The sequence below is a fragment of the Oncorhynchus masou genome, chromosome 23, assembly GCF_036934945.1.
Source record: "Oncorhynchus masou masou isolate Uvic2021 chromosome 23, UVic_Omas_1.1, whole genome shotgun sequence".
NCBI classification, from domain to species: Eukaryota; Metazoa; Chordata; class Actinopteri; order Salmoniformes; family Salmonidae; genus Oncorhynchus; species Oncorhynchus masou.
The window spans coordinates 9,032,047-9,047,598 of record NC_088234.1 but is presented as its reverse complement, the minus strand read 5'-3'; the positions used below and the strand labels follow the sequence as shown (position 1 = coordinate 9,047,598).

The 15,552-nt window shown below is 44.9% G+C and overlaps 3 protein-coding genes across 4 annotated transcripts in view; 1 reads left to right on the top strand and 2 right to left on the bottom strand.

Annotated features, from left to right (window-relative positions):
• Positions 1 to 4,678, bottom strand: part of LOC135510256 (membrane-anchored junction protein) — a 15,022-nt gene extending 10,344 nt beyond the window's left edge. The window contains exons 1-4 of the mRNA XM_064931055.1: positions 4,514 to 4,678; positions 3,012 to 3,120; positions 2,209 to 2,254; positions 2,014 to 2,089 (exon numbers count right to left, since the gene is read on the bottom strand). Coding sequence (XP_064787127.1) covers positions 2,014 to 2,089; positions 2,209 to 2,254; positions 3,012 to 3,120; positions 4,514 to 4,628 — 346 coding nt within the window. The 5' untranslated portion in view covers positions 4,629 to 4,678. The remainder of the gene's footprint in view (positions 1 to 2,013; positions 2,090 to 2,208; positions 2,255 to 3,011; positions 3,121 to 4,513) is intronic.
• A 27-nt stretch (positions 4,679 to 4,705) lies between these two features.
• On the top strand, positions 4,706 to 8,519 carry zgc:101765 (uncharacterized protein LOC450036 homolog). 2 transcript variants are annotated; one of them, XM_064931052.1, is made up of 5 exons: positions 4,706 to 4,780; positions 5,229 to 5,586; positions 6,408 to 6,657; positions 7,549 to 7,707; positions 7,919 to 8,519. In XM_064931052.1, exons 2-5 carry the CDS (start codon positions 5,255 to 5,257, stop codon positions 8,096 to 8,098), a joined length of 921 nt encoding a protein of 306 aa, XP_064787124.1. In that variant the 5' UTR covers positions 4,706 to 4,780; positions 5,229 to 5,254; the 3' UTR covers positions 8,099 to 8,519. The 2 variants fall into 2 exon arrangements, with proteins under 2 accessions (XP_064787124.1, XP_064787123.1); XM_064931051.1 differs by having other exon boundaries at positions 4,711 to 4,820.
• Positions 8,516 to 14,522, bottom strand: badb (BCL2 associated agonist of cell death b). The gene is made up of 4 exons (XM_064931054.1): positions 14,328 to 14,522; positions 13,254 to 13,409; positions 12,530 to 12,732; positions 8,516 to 11,788 (listed from the first exon to the last, which is right to left on the bottom strand). Exons 2-4 carry the CDS (start codon positions 13,399 to 13,401, stop codon positions 11,654 to 11,656), a joined length of 486 nt encoding a protein of 161 aa, XP_064787126.1. The 5' UTR covers positions 13,402 to 13,409; positions 14,328 to 14,522; the 3' UTR covers positions 8,516 to 11,653.
• Between the last annotated feature and the right edge of the window lie 1,030 nt (positions 14,523 to 15,552).

Here is a 15,552-nt window from a genome sequence, read left to right as displayed (position 1 = left end):
TTTCTGTGAGTCACATGTCTGTGGAACTTGTTCAGTTTATGTCTCAGTTGTTGATACTTGTTGTGTTCATTCAAAAATTTACACATGTTAATTTTGCTGAAAATAAACGCAGTTGACAGTGAGAGGACGTTTATTTTTTTGCTGAGTTTCCTACTACTCCAACAACAACTACGACAATTACTACAACAACTACAAAAACAACTACAACAACTACAAAAACAACAACTACAAAAACAACTACTACAACAACCACTGACAGTCACCTGGTATTCACCAAGTATTTACTGAGATAACTTGGATTTTCCCAGGGTAACGCCAACTTGTTTACTAAGTCATTGAGATACCATGGGAAAATCCAACTTGTTTACTAAGTCATTGAGATACCATGGGAAAATCCAACTTGTTTACTAAGTCATTGAGATACCCTGGGAAAATCCAACTTGTTTACTAAGTCATTGAGATACCCTGGGAAAATCCAACTTGTTTACTAAGTCATTGAGATACCATGGGAAAATCCAACTTGTTTACTAAGTCATTGAGATACCCTGGGAAAATCCAACTTGTTTACTAAGTCATTGAGATACCATGGGAAAATCCAACTTGTTTACTAAGTCATTGAGATACCCTGGGAAAATCCAACTTGTTTACTAAGTCATTGAGATACCCTGGGAAAATCCAACTTGTTTACTAAGTCATTGACATACCTAGGATTTTCCCAGGGTAACGAAAACTTGGGAAAATCCAAGTTAACACAAAGTTTGCATATAACTTCTGAATCTATTACAAAACGCAAACTAAGGTAAATCAATTGTGGACTGTAAACTAAAGGAACAGCCTGTTGCTCTTTTAGAGTAGTGTGTGAGGAGACGGTCCAGTGTGTGAGGAGACGGTCCAGTGTGTGAGGAGACGTTCCAGTGTGTGAGGAGACGGTCCAGTGTGTGAGGAGACGGTCCAGTGTGTGAGGAGACGGTCCAGTGTGTGAGGAGACGGTCCAGTGTGTGAGGAGACGGTCCAGTGTGTGAGGAGACGGTCCAGTGTGTGAGGAGACGGTCCAGTGTGTGAGGAGACGGTCCAGTGTTTGAGGAGACGGTCCAGTGTTTGAGGAGACGGTCCAGTGTGTGAGGAGACGGTCCAGTGTTTGAGGAGACGGTCCAGTGTGTGAGGAGACGGTCCAGTGTGTGAGGAGACGGTCCAGTGTGTGAGGAGACAGTCCAGTGTGTGAGGAGACGGTCCAGTGTGTGAGGAGACGGTCCAGTGTGTGAGGAGACAGTTCAGTGTGTGAGGAGACGGTCCAGTGTGTGAGGAGACGGTTCAGTGTGTGAGGAGACGGTCCAGTGTGTGAGGAGACGGTCCAGTGTGTGAGGAGACGGTCCAGTGTTTGAGGAGACGGTCCAGTGTGTGAGGAGACGGTCCAGTGTGTGAGGAGACGGTCCAGTGTGTGAGGAGACGGTCCAGTGTGTGAGGAGACGGTCCAGTGTTTGAGGAGACGGTCCAGTGTGTGAGGAGACAGTCCAGTGTGTGAGGAGACGGTCCAGTGTGTGCGCAGTGTTTCCCGCACAGAACATTTTTAGAGGCCTTCCTCTTGGCTACAGAGACAAAATGTTGCCGTTTTAAAGCAAATTTTCCTGCAATTGGACACATTTTTGCCATGGGGCTGAGAGAAAATGCAGTTTTAAAGCTAATATCCTGCAATTGCACACATTTGCCATGGTTTATGCTGTGTGCCTATGCTATTTGAGTGACTCAAACACTATAACAATTAGGGCTCCATGGCATTTTTTAAATTTTAGATTCTCCCTGACTGTCTATTTTTTATTTAGTTGATTAATATTTCTCAAATATGATTTTCTTTTAAAATATATAGGTCCAATTATCTTTTCTACTTACCTTATATCTTGTTTTAGTAATTTAAGTTTACAAGGAAAATGATTTACAATCCCCAAAACTGGGTGGTGGCAACCACTGCTAAATGAATGTCGGCGGAAGCACTGGTGTCAAGACAAGGAAGGATACAAGGGTAGACAGTGAAGTGTGGGGTAGTGAACGGCTGGAGACAGTCCAGGTTGGCAAGCACCGCTCTGATGGTATTCTACACGGAGACAGAAACACAGATTAATTCATTCATATATTAATTCATTCATGAATGGATGGATGAAAGGATGAATGAATGGAAGGATAAAATAATGGATGGATGACACAGTGTCCTACCTCTAACTCCCGATTGACAAACTCTTCTCCCAACACCTTCACTTCACTGTGGAAATGTAATGTCCACTAATGTGTGAAAACCTTGTGAAGACTTACAGAAAACGTTTGACCTCTGTCATTGCCAACAAAGGGTATATAGCAAAGTATTGAGATAAACTTTTGTTATTGACCAAATACTTATTTTCCACCATAATTTGCAAATAAATGAATTAAAAATCTGGATTTTTTTTCTCATTTTGTCTGTCATAGTTGAAGTGTACCTATGATGAAAATTACAGGCCTCTCATCTTTTTAAGTGGGAGAACTTGCACAATTGGTGGCTGACTAAATACTTTTTTGCCCCACTGTATATATATATATATATATACACAAACACACACACACCATATATATATATATATGCACACACACACACCATATATATATGCGTATATATATATGCGTATATATATATATGATATATATATATGCGTATATATATAATATATATATGCGTATATATATATATATATATATATATATATATATATATATATGCGTATATACATATATATATATGCGTATATACATATACATATATATACATATACATATATATACATATACATATCCATACATATATACATATATATATATATACACACACACACACACCTGCAGTTAGCATACACACACCTGCAGTTATTGCCTCCCCTGATCTTGCATATATATATGCGTATATATATATATATATATACACACACACACACACCTGCAGTTAGCACACACACACCATATATATATATATATATATATACACACACCTGCAGTTATTGCCTCCCCTGATCTTGAACTTGTAGACATGTTGTCCAGCCTGGAAGAACCTGGTCTCAGACAAAGGAAAGGAGAAGGATTGTATGGGCATCGTCCTCACTGAGAAGAAAAAGATGAATGAATGAATGTGATAGGGTACTGGAAAGCCACGGTCCACCCCTCCGCCCTAAAACTCTAGGCGACGTTCTGACGTCTCTCTGCAGTTCTATGTCAATAAAATATCACATTTACATAAGTATTCAGACCCTTTACTTAGTACTTTGTTTAAGCACCATTGGCAGTGATTACAGCCTTGAGTCTTCTTTTGTATGATGCTGCAAGCTTGGCACATCTGTATTTGGGGAGTTTCTCCCATTATTTTCTGCAGATCCTCTCAAGCTCTGTCAGATAGGATGGGGAGCGTAGCTGCACAGCTGTTTTCAGGTCTCTCTAGAGATGTTTGATTGGGTTTTGGCTGGGCCACTCAAGGACATTCAGAGACTTGTCCCAAAGCCACTCCTGCATTACCTTGGCTGAGTGTTTAGGGTCGTTGTCCTGTTGGAAGGTGAACCTTTGCCCCAGTCTGAGGTCCTGAGCGCTCTGGAGCAGGTTTATATTAATGATCTCTGTGTACTTTGCTCAGTTCATCTTTCCCTCGAACCCGACAAATCTCCTAGTCCCTGCCGCTGAAAAACATCCTAACAGCATGATGCTGCCACCACCATGTTTCACCGTAAGGGTGGTGCCAGGCTTCCTCCAGACGTTACGCTTGGCATTCAGGCCAAAGAGTTCAATCTTGGTTTCATCATACCGGAGAATCTTGTTTCTCATGTTCTGAGAGTCCTTTAGGTGCATTTTGACAAACTCCAAGCGGGCTGTCACATGCCTTTTACTGAGGAGTAGCTTCCCTCTGGCCACTTTACCATAAAGGCCTGATTGTAGTGCTGCAGAAATGGTTGTCCTTCTGGTTCCCATGTGTTTGATGCCATTCCAGACATTATTATGTGATGGTGAGTTGAGAAGACAATCAGAAATACTGTTAGAATGTTTTTCAATTGACTGCCACAGTCCCAAATAAACAAGTTAACATTGGCTGCTAATTACATGATTGTTGTCACGATAATTTTCAGATATAAAAATGGGGTCGTGGGACAAAAACGTTTGGGAATCTCTGCTGTTATGTAAGTGAGTCATGATCAAGGGGTAGGTCCACAGCTCACTACTAGCAGGACAAATCAGATTAGATGACTTTGGTAGGAACTGAGAAAATGATTCATGAATGGATGAATTCATACGAGAAATGTCGTTTGAATTAGTTAACGTTAGCTAGCTAACAGTAGCAATCTATCTAACGTTACTTATATAGTCATTCACACAAAGGCTACCTCTCCTACTAGCTAGCTAGCTAATCTAGTAGGGTTAATTATTAACTAACTGTGTATGTTGTGGTGCTGACAAACTCCACACAACTGAAACATAAAACCAGTTAACTACACGGTAAACACAAGCCTACCGTAATTCACCGATTCAGGGCACCCACAATTTTCAAAACCAAAGCCGCAACGAAACCGGTCACAGGATCTGCTCGCTCGCGTTGCAGTGAGAGACAAGTTCCCGCCTCCAAGCATCTTTCTTCTCGCTAATTGGCCAACGCTTCATCCAGTCATCGTCTTCCTCGCTCGTGTCTCTATGGTGACGGCGAACAGGAAGTTTCACAAAAAAGTCACATGCGTAATTCACGTTGAAAGGATTTATGCTGCAACAGACAATTTACAAGCATGTTTGTACTATTTTGTTTTATCAACACATCTATTAAATAGGTATTTACAATTACTCGTATGTCAGTTAAAATTGTGTATATTCTTTATATGCATGCCGTACTAAATCGAGGTAGAAATTGCTTGTCGTGTTATTGTAATTCATCGCTAACGTTAGCTAGCCATGGAAGTATCCGAACTTTTGAACTGTCATAATTAGTGTAATTATGCCACACGCACAATCTCATTGTAGCTTTGAGAAGATACTCTGCCATTGTTTTGATACTTGATTGTGCTGTTGCCAAGTAATATAATGGCAATAGTCACCGTTTTGGTTATGTTTCAGCCAACACACCCACCAGTCAATTGCCTTCTAGCCCCCGGATAGCGGCTGACAACAGTCCCCCCCCCCCCCCCCCATTTTGTTATTCTTCTCTCATTTCTCCTCTTTTCTCTCCCTCTTTCCCCCAGTGTCCAGGTAGCTTCAACAATCCTAGATGTCTTATCCTCAGCCCTCTCTCTCTGCCCCCACCCTCTCCACTCCTCCCATCCACTCCTCCCCCACCCCATCTGTTCTGCTCAACACCGGGGCCAGGATGCCTCTCCTGGGGCTGGGTACCTACCGGCTCTGCGGCCCTGATGAGATCCTCCAGGCCGTCGACGCAGCGCTCTCCACCGGCTACCGCTCATTTGACACGGCCTCTGTCTACCGGAACGAGGCTGACCTGGGTCGAGCACTGCGACTCCTCCTACCCGAACACGGCCTCTCCCGAGCTGACGTCTTCATCACCAGCAAGCTGGGCCCCAAGGACCAGGGCTCCAGAGCCAGGTACAGGGATGTAAATTAAAGCTAGAAGGAAATGTGCCAAAATGTTGGCTTCTCAAATGTCGCATGGTATAGCCTAGGGCTGGGCGATGTGGCCCAAATGTCATATCACAATTCTTCTAATTGTTTGCTGTATTTTATGTTTTTGAATAGTAAACGTTATTCTTTATGAATAGTGTGTGGCAACACACATTGTAAGTGATTCCATTGGGTCTTTTTCCATTAGCGGCTAACACGATTTAGCAAAAACTTGCTAAGGAAAGATAAACTAGCTGTTTGCTGATGTAAGAAACACAAACTACTAGTGTCACTATAGAACGCTAGTGGATTTATATTAAGAATGAAAGTTAAAATAGAATCGCTGTCATCAACATTGTTTCATGTGCTGCATTGACCATGCAGACTGAACACGAGTGTCTTGTGGTCAAGCAACAACAAATGCCCTCTTTGTGTGACAGGGGGGCGGGGCTAGGACTGTGTGTAAAGTGGCATGGAGAGAGAGAGCAGAGAGCGTAACGTCCATTTTCGAAACTATGGTTACACACGACCTATCACATTTAATAAACCAAGCATTCAAATACCGTTATAGAAGGTAAAGTAAAACCCCAAACCGGTCCGTCCATAAATACCGGTGTATATAGTAAAATACGGTATACCGGCCAGCCCTAGTGTAGCTTAGGACCTTTGGCCAATAGAATGCCACCTGGGCCTGTAGAAATTGTTGTCTACTAGCCCGGCTGGCCAGTGCCCAAAATGCTGACCAGGTATGTACAAATATGACTCTAATCAGTCATATTGTTTGCATTTCAAACTCTGTTCCACAGGGACGGAGCTCTGAGGAGTCTAGAACTGCTGGATCTAGACTATATAGATCTATACTTGATCCACTGGCCAGGGACCCAGGGTCTGGGGGTGGGAGACAAGAGGAACCCAGAGAATAGAGCTCAGAGCTGGGCAGTGTTAGAGGAGCTCCACGCCCAGGGGAAGCTGAGGGCCATAGGGGTGTCCAACTACACCCCAGGACATATGAAGGAGCTACTGCAGGGGTGTTGTGTCACCCCCGCTGTATTACAGGTAAACAAAAACAAACTAACACCCTGCCGTATTACAGGTAAACAAAAAAACACCCCAAACATTTTTGGGGTATTTTTTTAAATTTTACCTTTATTTTACTAGGCAAGTCAGTTAAGAACAAATTCTTATTTTCAATGACGACCTAGGAACAGTGGGTTAACTGCCTGTTCAGGGGCAGAACGACAGATTTGTACCTTGTCAGCTCGGGGATTTGACTTGCAACCTTTCGGTTACTAGTCCAATGCTCTAACCACTAGGCTACCCTGCCGCCCCAATACCCTGCCGTATTACAGGTAAACAAAAACAAACTAACACCCTGCCGTATTACAGGTAAACAAAAACAAACTAACACCCTGCCGTATTACAGGTAAACAAAAACAAACTAACACCCCGCCGTATTACAGGTAAACAAAAACAAACTAACACCCCGCCGTATTACAGGTAAACAAAAACAAACTAACACCCTGCCGTATTACAGGTAAACAAAAACAAACTAACACTGCACCGTACTACAGGACAGACATAAGATTTGTCCTGATATCAACTTTAAGCTATCAGTATTCTCAGTTTACCGTTGTGCTTGTCCTGATTTTAAACTACAAGTATTCCCAGCTTACCGTTGTGCTTGTCCTGATTTTAAACTACAAGTATTCCCAGCTTACCGTTGTACTTGTTCTTCTGGCTTTAACACTTTCTTTTCCTACTGGTATTTTTTATTTGATAGCTGCTTTCTTGAGGAAAGGTTTACTTGCTACGACAGTGATTTGTGGTTTTCTTACCTTTTCTTAGTTGAATGCACTGACTGACTGTAAGTCACCCTGGATGAGAGCCTGATAAATGACCATTCGGTATTATAAATCTGAAATCTTATTGAATAATCTCTCCGTCCAGGTAGAGTTCCATCCCCGTCTGTCCCAGGGTGAGATGAGGCATCTGTGTGGGGAGAAGGGAATCTGTTTCCAGGCTTACTCCTCCCTGGGGACTGGCTCTCTCCTCCAGGACCCTTTAGTGGTCCAGATTGCACAGGGATATGGCCTGACCACTGCACAGGTACTGTCTGTCGGAGTGGGTGGAGTGTTCCGGAAGTTGCAATACACCCCAATTAAGTCTTTTAATTCCTTTCCTTCTCTTCTTCCCTTCTATGTTCCGGAAGTGGCAATACACCCTAATTAAGTCATTCCTTTCCTTCTCTTCTTCCCTTCCTGTCTCCCTATGTTTTGTTCCCCATCTTCCCCTGGCTTATTCCTTCATCGTGTGGCAGGTGCTGCTCAGATGGGCGGTACAGCAGGGTGTCCCCGTCCTACCCAAGTCATCTCACCCCACCAGGGTAGCAGAGAACGGCCACGTGTTTGACTTTGAGCTGACTGCTGAAGATATGGAGAGGCTGGGGGGGATGGACTGTGGACAGAAATACTGTTGGGACCCTTCACAGGTAGCCTGAGGTAGAAGGATAACCCGGTGGAGGAGATGGGGGGCCTGTAGCCCAAAGACTACTGGTTTGGATGCCTTGACGTTAGCCTGAAGGTTCATACTCACTGACTGACTGGATTGCTATGAAGCAAACGTTGATAAGATGTCAAAGTAACGTATCGACAGAACCTAAGTTTCCCACTGCGATTCTTAAACTAAGAGTAGATTTTTTTATATTTTTTTTTGCAATACACAAAGACATCTGAGGAGGATTATGATGCCAAGATCAATGCTATTATTTTTCACGTGATATTTGTTACAAATTATTAAAATCTGTATTCATTTGATAGTTTCACTGTAAATATTGTCCTCATATCAAGTTGACGATTTCATTTAATAAGTCAGTACATTTTAATAAAATGCACAAAAATAAATAAAAAGCACCAAGTAAATGATTAGTAAAAATGATTTGTTTATTTGTTTACTTATGCCCATAGTACACCAAGTGGTCACAAAAAGAAAATACATTTACAAAAGTAATTTTGTAGAAAAAGAAAGCAAAAGTATTCAAGATTTCTCCCCCCCCCCCCCCCCCACACACATCAAGTTTCAAGTAATACCAGAGATTGGGCCCCAAATGGAACCATATTCCCTATAGAGAATACCAAATGGAACCCTATTCCCTATAGAGAATACCAAATGGAACCCTATTCCCTATAGAGAATACCAAATGGAACCCTATTCCCTATAGAGAATACCAAATGGAACCCTATTCCCTATAGAGAATACCAAATGGAACCCTATTCCCTATAGAGAATACCAAATGGAACCCTATTCCCTATAGAAAATACCAAATGGAACTCTATTCCCTATAGAGAATACCAAATGGAACTCTATTCCCTATAGAGAATACCAAATGGAACCCTATTCCCTATAGAGAATACCAAATGGAACCCTATTCCCTATAGAGAATACCAAATGGAACCCTATTCCCTATAGAGAATACCAAATGGAACCCTATTCCCTATAGAGAATACCAAATGCCAACCACCCTATTCCCTATAGGGTGCCATTTGGGATGCAAGCAAGAGAAGACCGCAAGGCAAACTTCCCATTGCACAATTCTATCTAGACTCGAGCCCAGTCCGGTTTTAACAGGATACGTTCAACACCACAAAACGTTGCACAAACCAAGTTAAAAAACAGTTTAAAACAAATACAGGTTTGAAAGGCAGAATAAAAAAACCTTGTAGGGAAAGGTCTGTGAAATGGGGAAAGAACAGATGTTGCACAGATTTACCGACCAACGTTTTGTTGTTGTTGATAAACACTTTATATATATATATATATACACAACTGCAGAGATTAGTTTAGCAACGTTGTGATCTAGAACACAGCCCGTGTGCTGCAGGCACCAGTAGTGTGTGACAAGCTGTCTGTTGAAAAGGATTGCTCTACATACCGCTGCAGAGTATTGCCAACGTTGTGATGCGGGACATACCCGGCGTGTTTGTGCTTCTCTGCCGTGTGACTGAGCCCCGGGGCCTAAGGCGGTAGGTAGGTAGGTAGTGCTGGCAGCCATGGCCCAGTCACAGAGAAAGGCCTGGACTCGTACAGAAAGGCAGATCATTGAAGCTACTGCTGAATCCCAAATCAACCCCTACCCCCTAATCAGGAGTAGTGCACTATAAAGACGGACTGATCTGAATAAAACATGTTTTTTTAAACACTTAACTTTTATTTAACTAGGCAAGTCAGTTAAGAACAAATTCGTCCGGGCCAACTGTGCGCCACCCTTTGGGACTCCCAATCACAGCCGGTTGTGATACAGCCTGGAATCACACCAGGGTGTCTGTAGTGACGCCTCTAGCACTGAGACGCAGTGTCTTAGACCGCTGCGCCACTTGGGAACCCGAGCTCTAACCATTCAATGTTTACAGATATGGGATTTTATTTTTGAAAGGTCAACCACCTGTACTGCTTATACCTATCCAGCCCCTAACATCGAGGGGGTAGGGAACGAATTGGGACCGCCTGGAAGTGTAGGGGGTTGATTTGGGCTGCAACGGAAGACCTTGCAGTAGCACCTCTAAGTAGAAAAAAAAGAAAGACAAGATACATGCTTACAGAGGGGATTCGTCTCAAATGGCACCCTATTCCCTATATAGGCCCTGGTCAGAAGTAGTGCACTGTATAGGGAACAGGGTGCCATTTGGGACACAGCCATAGTAACATGAATATAAAAAAAAATCACATTTTGTTGTTCAGCAGTTTACATGTTATTGTCCTTTTTTTTTTAGTTTCATTCATTGCAATATTAACAGTATTTACAGTTATTAAAGACCCACGTCTTTAATTCTCATTGGTTTTGCTCTGAAAGTCCACAGCTTAAGTCCAATTCATTTCTATTGTCTGATAAAAATGTTCCCCTGCAGTTCTTGTTTAATACAAAACACATCATTAGCAAGCACTGCTATCAAAGATTGTCATTTAAACAAGATGGTTCTTCATATTTGAGAAATTTATTTTGAAATGGGGCTAGTTGTCGGAGTGCAGCCATCACTCTTAAGATGGCGGTGGTTGTGAACTATCACACGGTCTCTGTCCCAAATGGCACCCAGTTCCCTATATAGTGCACTACTTTAGACCAGGGCCTATGGCACCCGGTTCCCTATATAGTGCACTACTTTAGACCAGGGCCTATTCCTATGTGGGGAATAGGGTGCCATTTGGGATACAACCACATTAACACTCATTCTAAATCCATCTTTCCTTGATTCCTTACACCACCCCTCCTCGTGTTCTTCTAAAAATGCATTGGAGAAGAAGGGAGGGGGGAAGGGAGGGACCAGTAAGAGTTTATGAGAGAACCCGACCTCCATTTTGTTTTGTTCTGTCTCAGTGCATGTTGTCTGGACTCTCTCAGTGTTGCATAGTGTTAATGGGAGAAACAGTCCAAATGATTAACTAAAGGCCTGCTTGGGCTTTGGGTGGATGCTTTCACTAGAGTGAAGTTAAATCTATTTCTTGCTGGCAAACTAGTTGTTCTTGTATGGGTAAGGTCTCATCCACCTCTTTAGTCTCATTTTATCTGCCTCCTATCTCTCCACCCTCTACTTTATTTTGATTGACCTTTTATTTATTACTGTCTCCTACCTCTCAACACCTTCCTCTCCCACTATCCATCTCTCTCCTTCCTTCCTCTCCCCCCATCCCTCTCTCTTTCCTCTCCCTCCCTCCATCCGTCTCTCTCCTTCCATCCCTCTCTACACTTTGCTGATCGTGGGTCAGTAGCAGCTGAGAACAGGGAGGCCCATCTCTCCCTTTCTCATCTTCTGTCCCCCTCTTTTTCTCTCCCAATTTCAATTCAAGGGGCTTTATTGTCATGGGAAACATCCCCTCCTCTGTACTCTGATGACCGTGGTTCAATAGCGGTACGATTACGGCTGGGTTCTGTCTCTTGGTGAGAGAACAGGTAGGCCCATCCCTCTCTCCATCCTCTGTCTCTCCCTCTCTCCTTCCAATCCTCTCCCTTCTCCAGCTCTCTCGTCTTCCTCTCCCTCCACCCCCCCCTCCATCCTCCTCTCTACTCAGATGATCGTGGTGGGATGATAGGGGTATGTTCTGTCTCTGTCTCCTTATGACTGAACAGGTAGGCCCACCAGCTGGGGGACTTGGTCATTTGTTTGGCTGCTCCTGCACTCTTCACCCGCCTCATCTCCTATAGCAGTCAGGGGTTTTATGCAATAGAGGGAGAGAAAGAAAGGAAAACAGTTTATTTTGGGGCCTATTTCAAAAAAATTGATTTACAAGATTGAAGCATCTCATCTACACTCTATCCTCCCACAACCCGTCCTCCCACCCCTCCTTCCCCCTTACACAGCCCCACGTCTCACCCCCTCCTCTCTCCCACAGCCCCACGTCTCACTCGCCCTTCCTCTCTTCCACAGTCCCACGTCTCACTCATCCTCCCCCCTCCCCACTCGCCCTTCCTCTCTCCCACAGCCCCATGTCTCACCTCTCCTCCCCCCTCCCCCACGTCTCTCCCCCTCCTCTCTCCCACAGACTTACGTCTCACCCACAGACCCACGTCTCACCCACTTCTCTCTCCCACAGACCCACGTCTCACCCCTCCTCTCTCCCACAGACCCCACATCTCACCTCTCCTCCCCCCTCCCCACCCGTCCTTCCCTCTCCCCCCCTCCCCACCCGCCCTTCCCCCTCCTCTCTCCCACAGCCCCACCCACTCCTCTCTCCCACAGACCCACGTCTCACCCCTCTTTCCCCCTTCCTCTCCCCCACAGCCCCATGTCTCACCTCTCCTTCCCCCTCTCTCCCACAGCCCAATGTCTCACCTCTCCTCCCCCACCCGTCCTCCCCCTCTCTCCCACAGCCCCACGTCTCACCCCCTCCTCTCTCCCACAGCCTCACCCCCTCCTCTCTCCCACAGCCCACGTCTCACCCCTTTATCCAGCCACGTATCAAACTCGTCACTCATGCGTCGGAGCTGCCGCCCGTATCTCTTGGCCGCCCAGAGGGCAGGGGGGGCCGACTGGGAGCGACCCCGGAAAGATGCTCCGTCTGTGGGCACGCCTTCCACCCCTGGCCCCCTACCCTGGAGCTCCTGGGCCTGGGACTCTGAGTTCATCCTCAACCGACCCTCTCCTATAGGAGAGAGAAGAGAGAGAGTGGCCTTGTCTGTTAGCCAGAACAGCCAATAGGGCAGGAGCCTGTCCCCTGTTTCTGTAGTGGGGCATCTTGATGTACAAGTACACCCCCTGGACAGGACACTAGTCTATCGCATTGGCCAAAACTCCAATCCATCTCCTTATTGCTGAGTGACAAACAGAGGACAGCCACAGCAACAAGACAGTAGATGTTACTGGGGTTCATTATGACAGCCATAGCAACAAGACAGTAGATGTTACTGGGGTTCATTATGACAGCCATAGCAACAAGACAGTAGATGTTATTGGGGTTCATTATGAGTGGCTAACTATCAGGGTGATATTCATTAGGGCATGCAGTGGAAAACATTTTTGCAACCGAAAAGGAACGTTTCTTATTGGAAAAGTCCAGCTAGTCCATCCTTGTTTCAGTGTGTTTTCTTCCGCTTGGGGCCTAATGAACACGACCCTGGTAAGACCAATAGTGGTTATTTCCCAGAGTCCTCTGGGGCGTCCTACCTGCCAGTCTCATCTCAGGCACAGTGAGGGCGTGGCCTATTGGACCGCCAGTCATCCCCTTTCCGGCAGACGATTGGTCCTTTTCGGTTTCTCCTACCTCCTCTGAGGGCTCTGACTCGCTGTCTGATATAGTAAACATCTGAGCCATGCTGACATCTATGGAGGAAGAGTGAGTGAGGAGGGGAAACGAGAAAGTAGTGAGATGGAGAGAGGGGAAGAGAGATGGAGAGAATGAGAAAAGAGGCAGAGAGGAGAGGAAGACAACATTATTACACAAATGTGCTTGACCCTGAATCTTTGTACCAAGCTTTAGCTCAGGAGGCCAACTCAGTCTTGGCATCCTGGTGCTCTGAGTTCAAATCCCAGTCAATCAAATCACATTTATATAGCCCTTTGTACATCAGCTGATATCTCAAAGTGCTGTACAGAAACCCAGCCTAAAACCCCAAACAGCAAGCAATGCAGGTGTAGAAGCACGGTGGCTAGGAAAAACATCCTAGAAAGGCCAAAACCCAGAGAGGAACCAGGCTAATCACACATTGGAATGAATGAAAGACAAACAACTAACCTTGAATTCACCATCACACACACAGGAATAGACTTACAAGAAATACTATATTGGTAATATATATGCCTAATTATATAATACCATAGTAATAACACATGTAACCAAACATATAATTCATGTTTAAACCCTTATTGTGATTAAAACTGACACACAACGTTAGTCTCGTTTGAATACTCTTTCACGATGTTGCAAAAATATTTATTCGCTTATTAGTGCACGCACACAAACACAACTTTCTCCGCTCCTTGGTCCAAAGGTATCAACGTTATCATATACCGGCACGATAAAGTTATGTTTACCGTGGAGAAAAGCGGGGTATAATGTGATAGCATTAAAATTAACAAGTAGTTACATTCAAGCACACCCAAATTAGCTCAAATGCTACAATTGTTTCGGTGCTCTTCGATCCTGGAGACAATGGAAAACTTAGCAACACCACCAACCCCGCTGTCGACTCGGTTTGATAACGTAAAAAAACAAACAGAATATAAAACACATTTTCTTACCCAAAGTATTTTTAACGGGTAAATATGTTCGAGCAGCCGCGTATCGCGCTTTCTATTTCCAACTTGATATTGTTGTTATCTGGTCTTTTTTGTTGTTCGGATCCAGTTTGTCTTCCCTCCCCCAATAGCGAAGCGGCAGTCTATCCACCGCGCCGCTCGCTGTCCTGCGCTCCACCAATGACCGGGCCCTGCGCGGGGCGGGTTGGACTGGCCTCGCCGCTGACGTCACTGTTGCGAGCGAGGACTCTGCTCCCGTTTTGTTTTTCTCACCGGCTGCCCCCTAATATGCGGTATAGGAGCGCAGCAGAAATATTCTACCCAAACATACAGTACGGTAGATAGGTAACCCAGTGGCCTCCACTAAGGGCATGTATGGTACCTTGGTGATGTAAGCTATATGCTGTACAACCCACGCATCACCAAATGGTCATTTTCTAGTCATTTTCTCTTATCTGAAGGATTTCTAGAAACTTTATTCAAGTTTTTTTTTCTTACTTCGTTTTGTGGACGATTGTACCTGTTCCCTCTGACTGGACCTGTTCCCTCGGACCTGTTTCCTCTGACTGGTCCTGTTCCCTCTGACCTGTTCCCTCTGACTGGTCCTGTTTCCTCTGACTGGTCCTGTTCCCTCTGACTGGTCCTGTTCCCTCTGACTGGTCCTGTTCCCTCTGACTGGACCTGTTCCCTCTGACTGGTCCTGTTCCCTCTGACTGGTCCTGTTCCCTCTGACTGGACCTGTTTCCTCTGACTGGACCTGTTTCCTCTGACTGGTCCTGTTTCCTCTGACTGGTCCTGTTTCCTCTGACTGGTCCTGTTTCCTCTGACTGGACCTGTTTCCTCTGACTGGTCCTGTTTCCTCTGACTGGACCTGTTTCCTCTGACTGGTCCTGTTTCCTCTGACTGGTCCTGTTTCCTCTGACTGGTCCTGTTTCCTCTGACTGGCCCTGTTTCCTCTGACTGGTCCTGTTTCCTCTGACTGGTCCTGTTCCCTCTGACTGGTCCTGTTCTCTCTGACTGGACCTGTTTCCTCTGACTGGTCCTGTTCCCTCTGACTGGTCCTGTTCCCTCTGACTGGTCCTGTTCCCTCTGACTGGACCTGTTTCCTCTAACAGTAGTGATGATGTCATTAACGGTAGTGATGGTGTCATTAACAGTAGCGATGATGTCATTAACAGTATGGCTCAGATGGTAGAGCATGGCTCTTGCGTCAGGTTAGAGGGTTCCT

Excerpts from the sequence above, each read along its gene's own strand:
- badb (XM_064931054.1), bottom strand. The coding sequence starts at position 13,401 with ATGGCTCAGATGTTTACTATATCAGACAGCGAGTCAGAGCCCTCAGAG. Across the intron at positions 12,733-13,253 it reads GCCTGAGATGAGACTGGCAG|GAGAGGGTCGGTTGAGGATG; the intron begins GTAGGACGCCCC and ends TCTCTCCTATAG. Across the intron at positions 11,789-12,529 it reads ATACGTGGCTGGATAAAGGG|GAGATGAGGCGGGTGAAGAG; the intron begins GTGAGACGTGGG and ends TGACTGCTATAG.
- zgc:101765 (XM_064931052.1), top strand. The coding sequence starts at position 5,255 with ATGTCTTATCCTCAGCCCTCTCTCTCTGCCCCCACCCTCTCCACTCCT. Across the intron at positions 5,587-6,407 it reads GACCAGGGCTCCAGAGCCAG|GGACGGAGCTCTGAGGAGTC; the intron begins GTACAGGGATGT and ends TCTGTTCCACAG. Across the intron at positions 6,658-7,548 it reads TCACCCCCGCTGTATTACAG|GTAGAGTTCCATCCCCGTCT; the intron begins GTAAACAAAAAC and ends CTCTCCGTCCAG.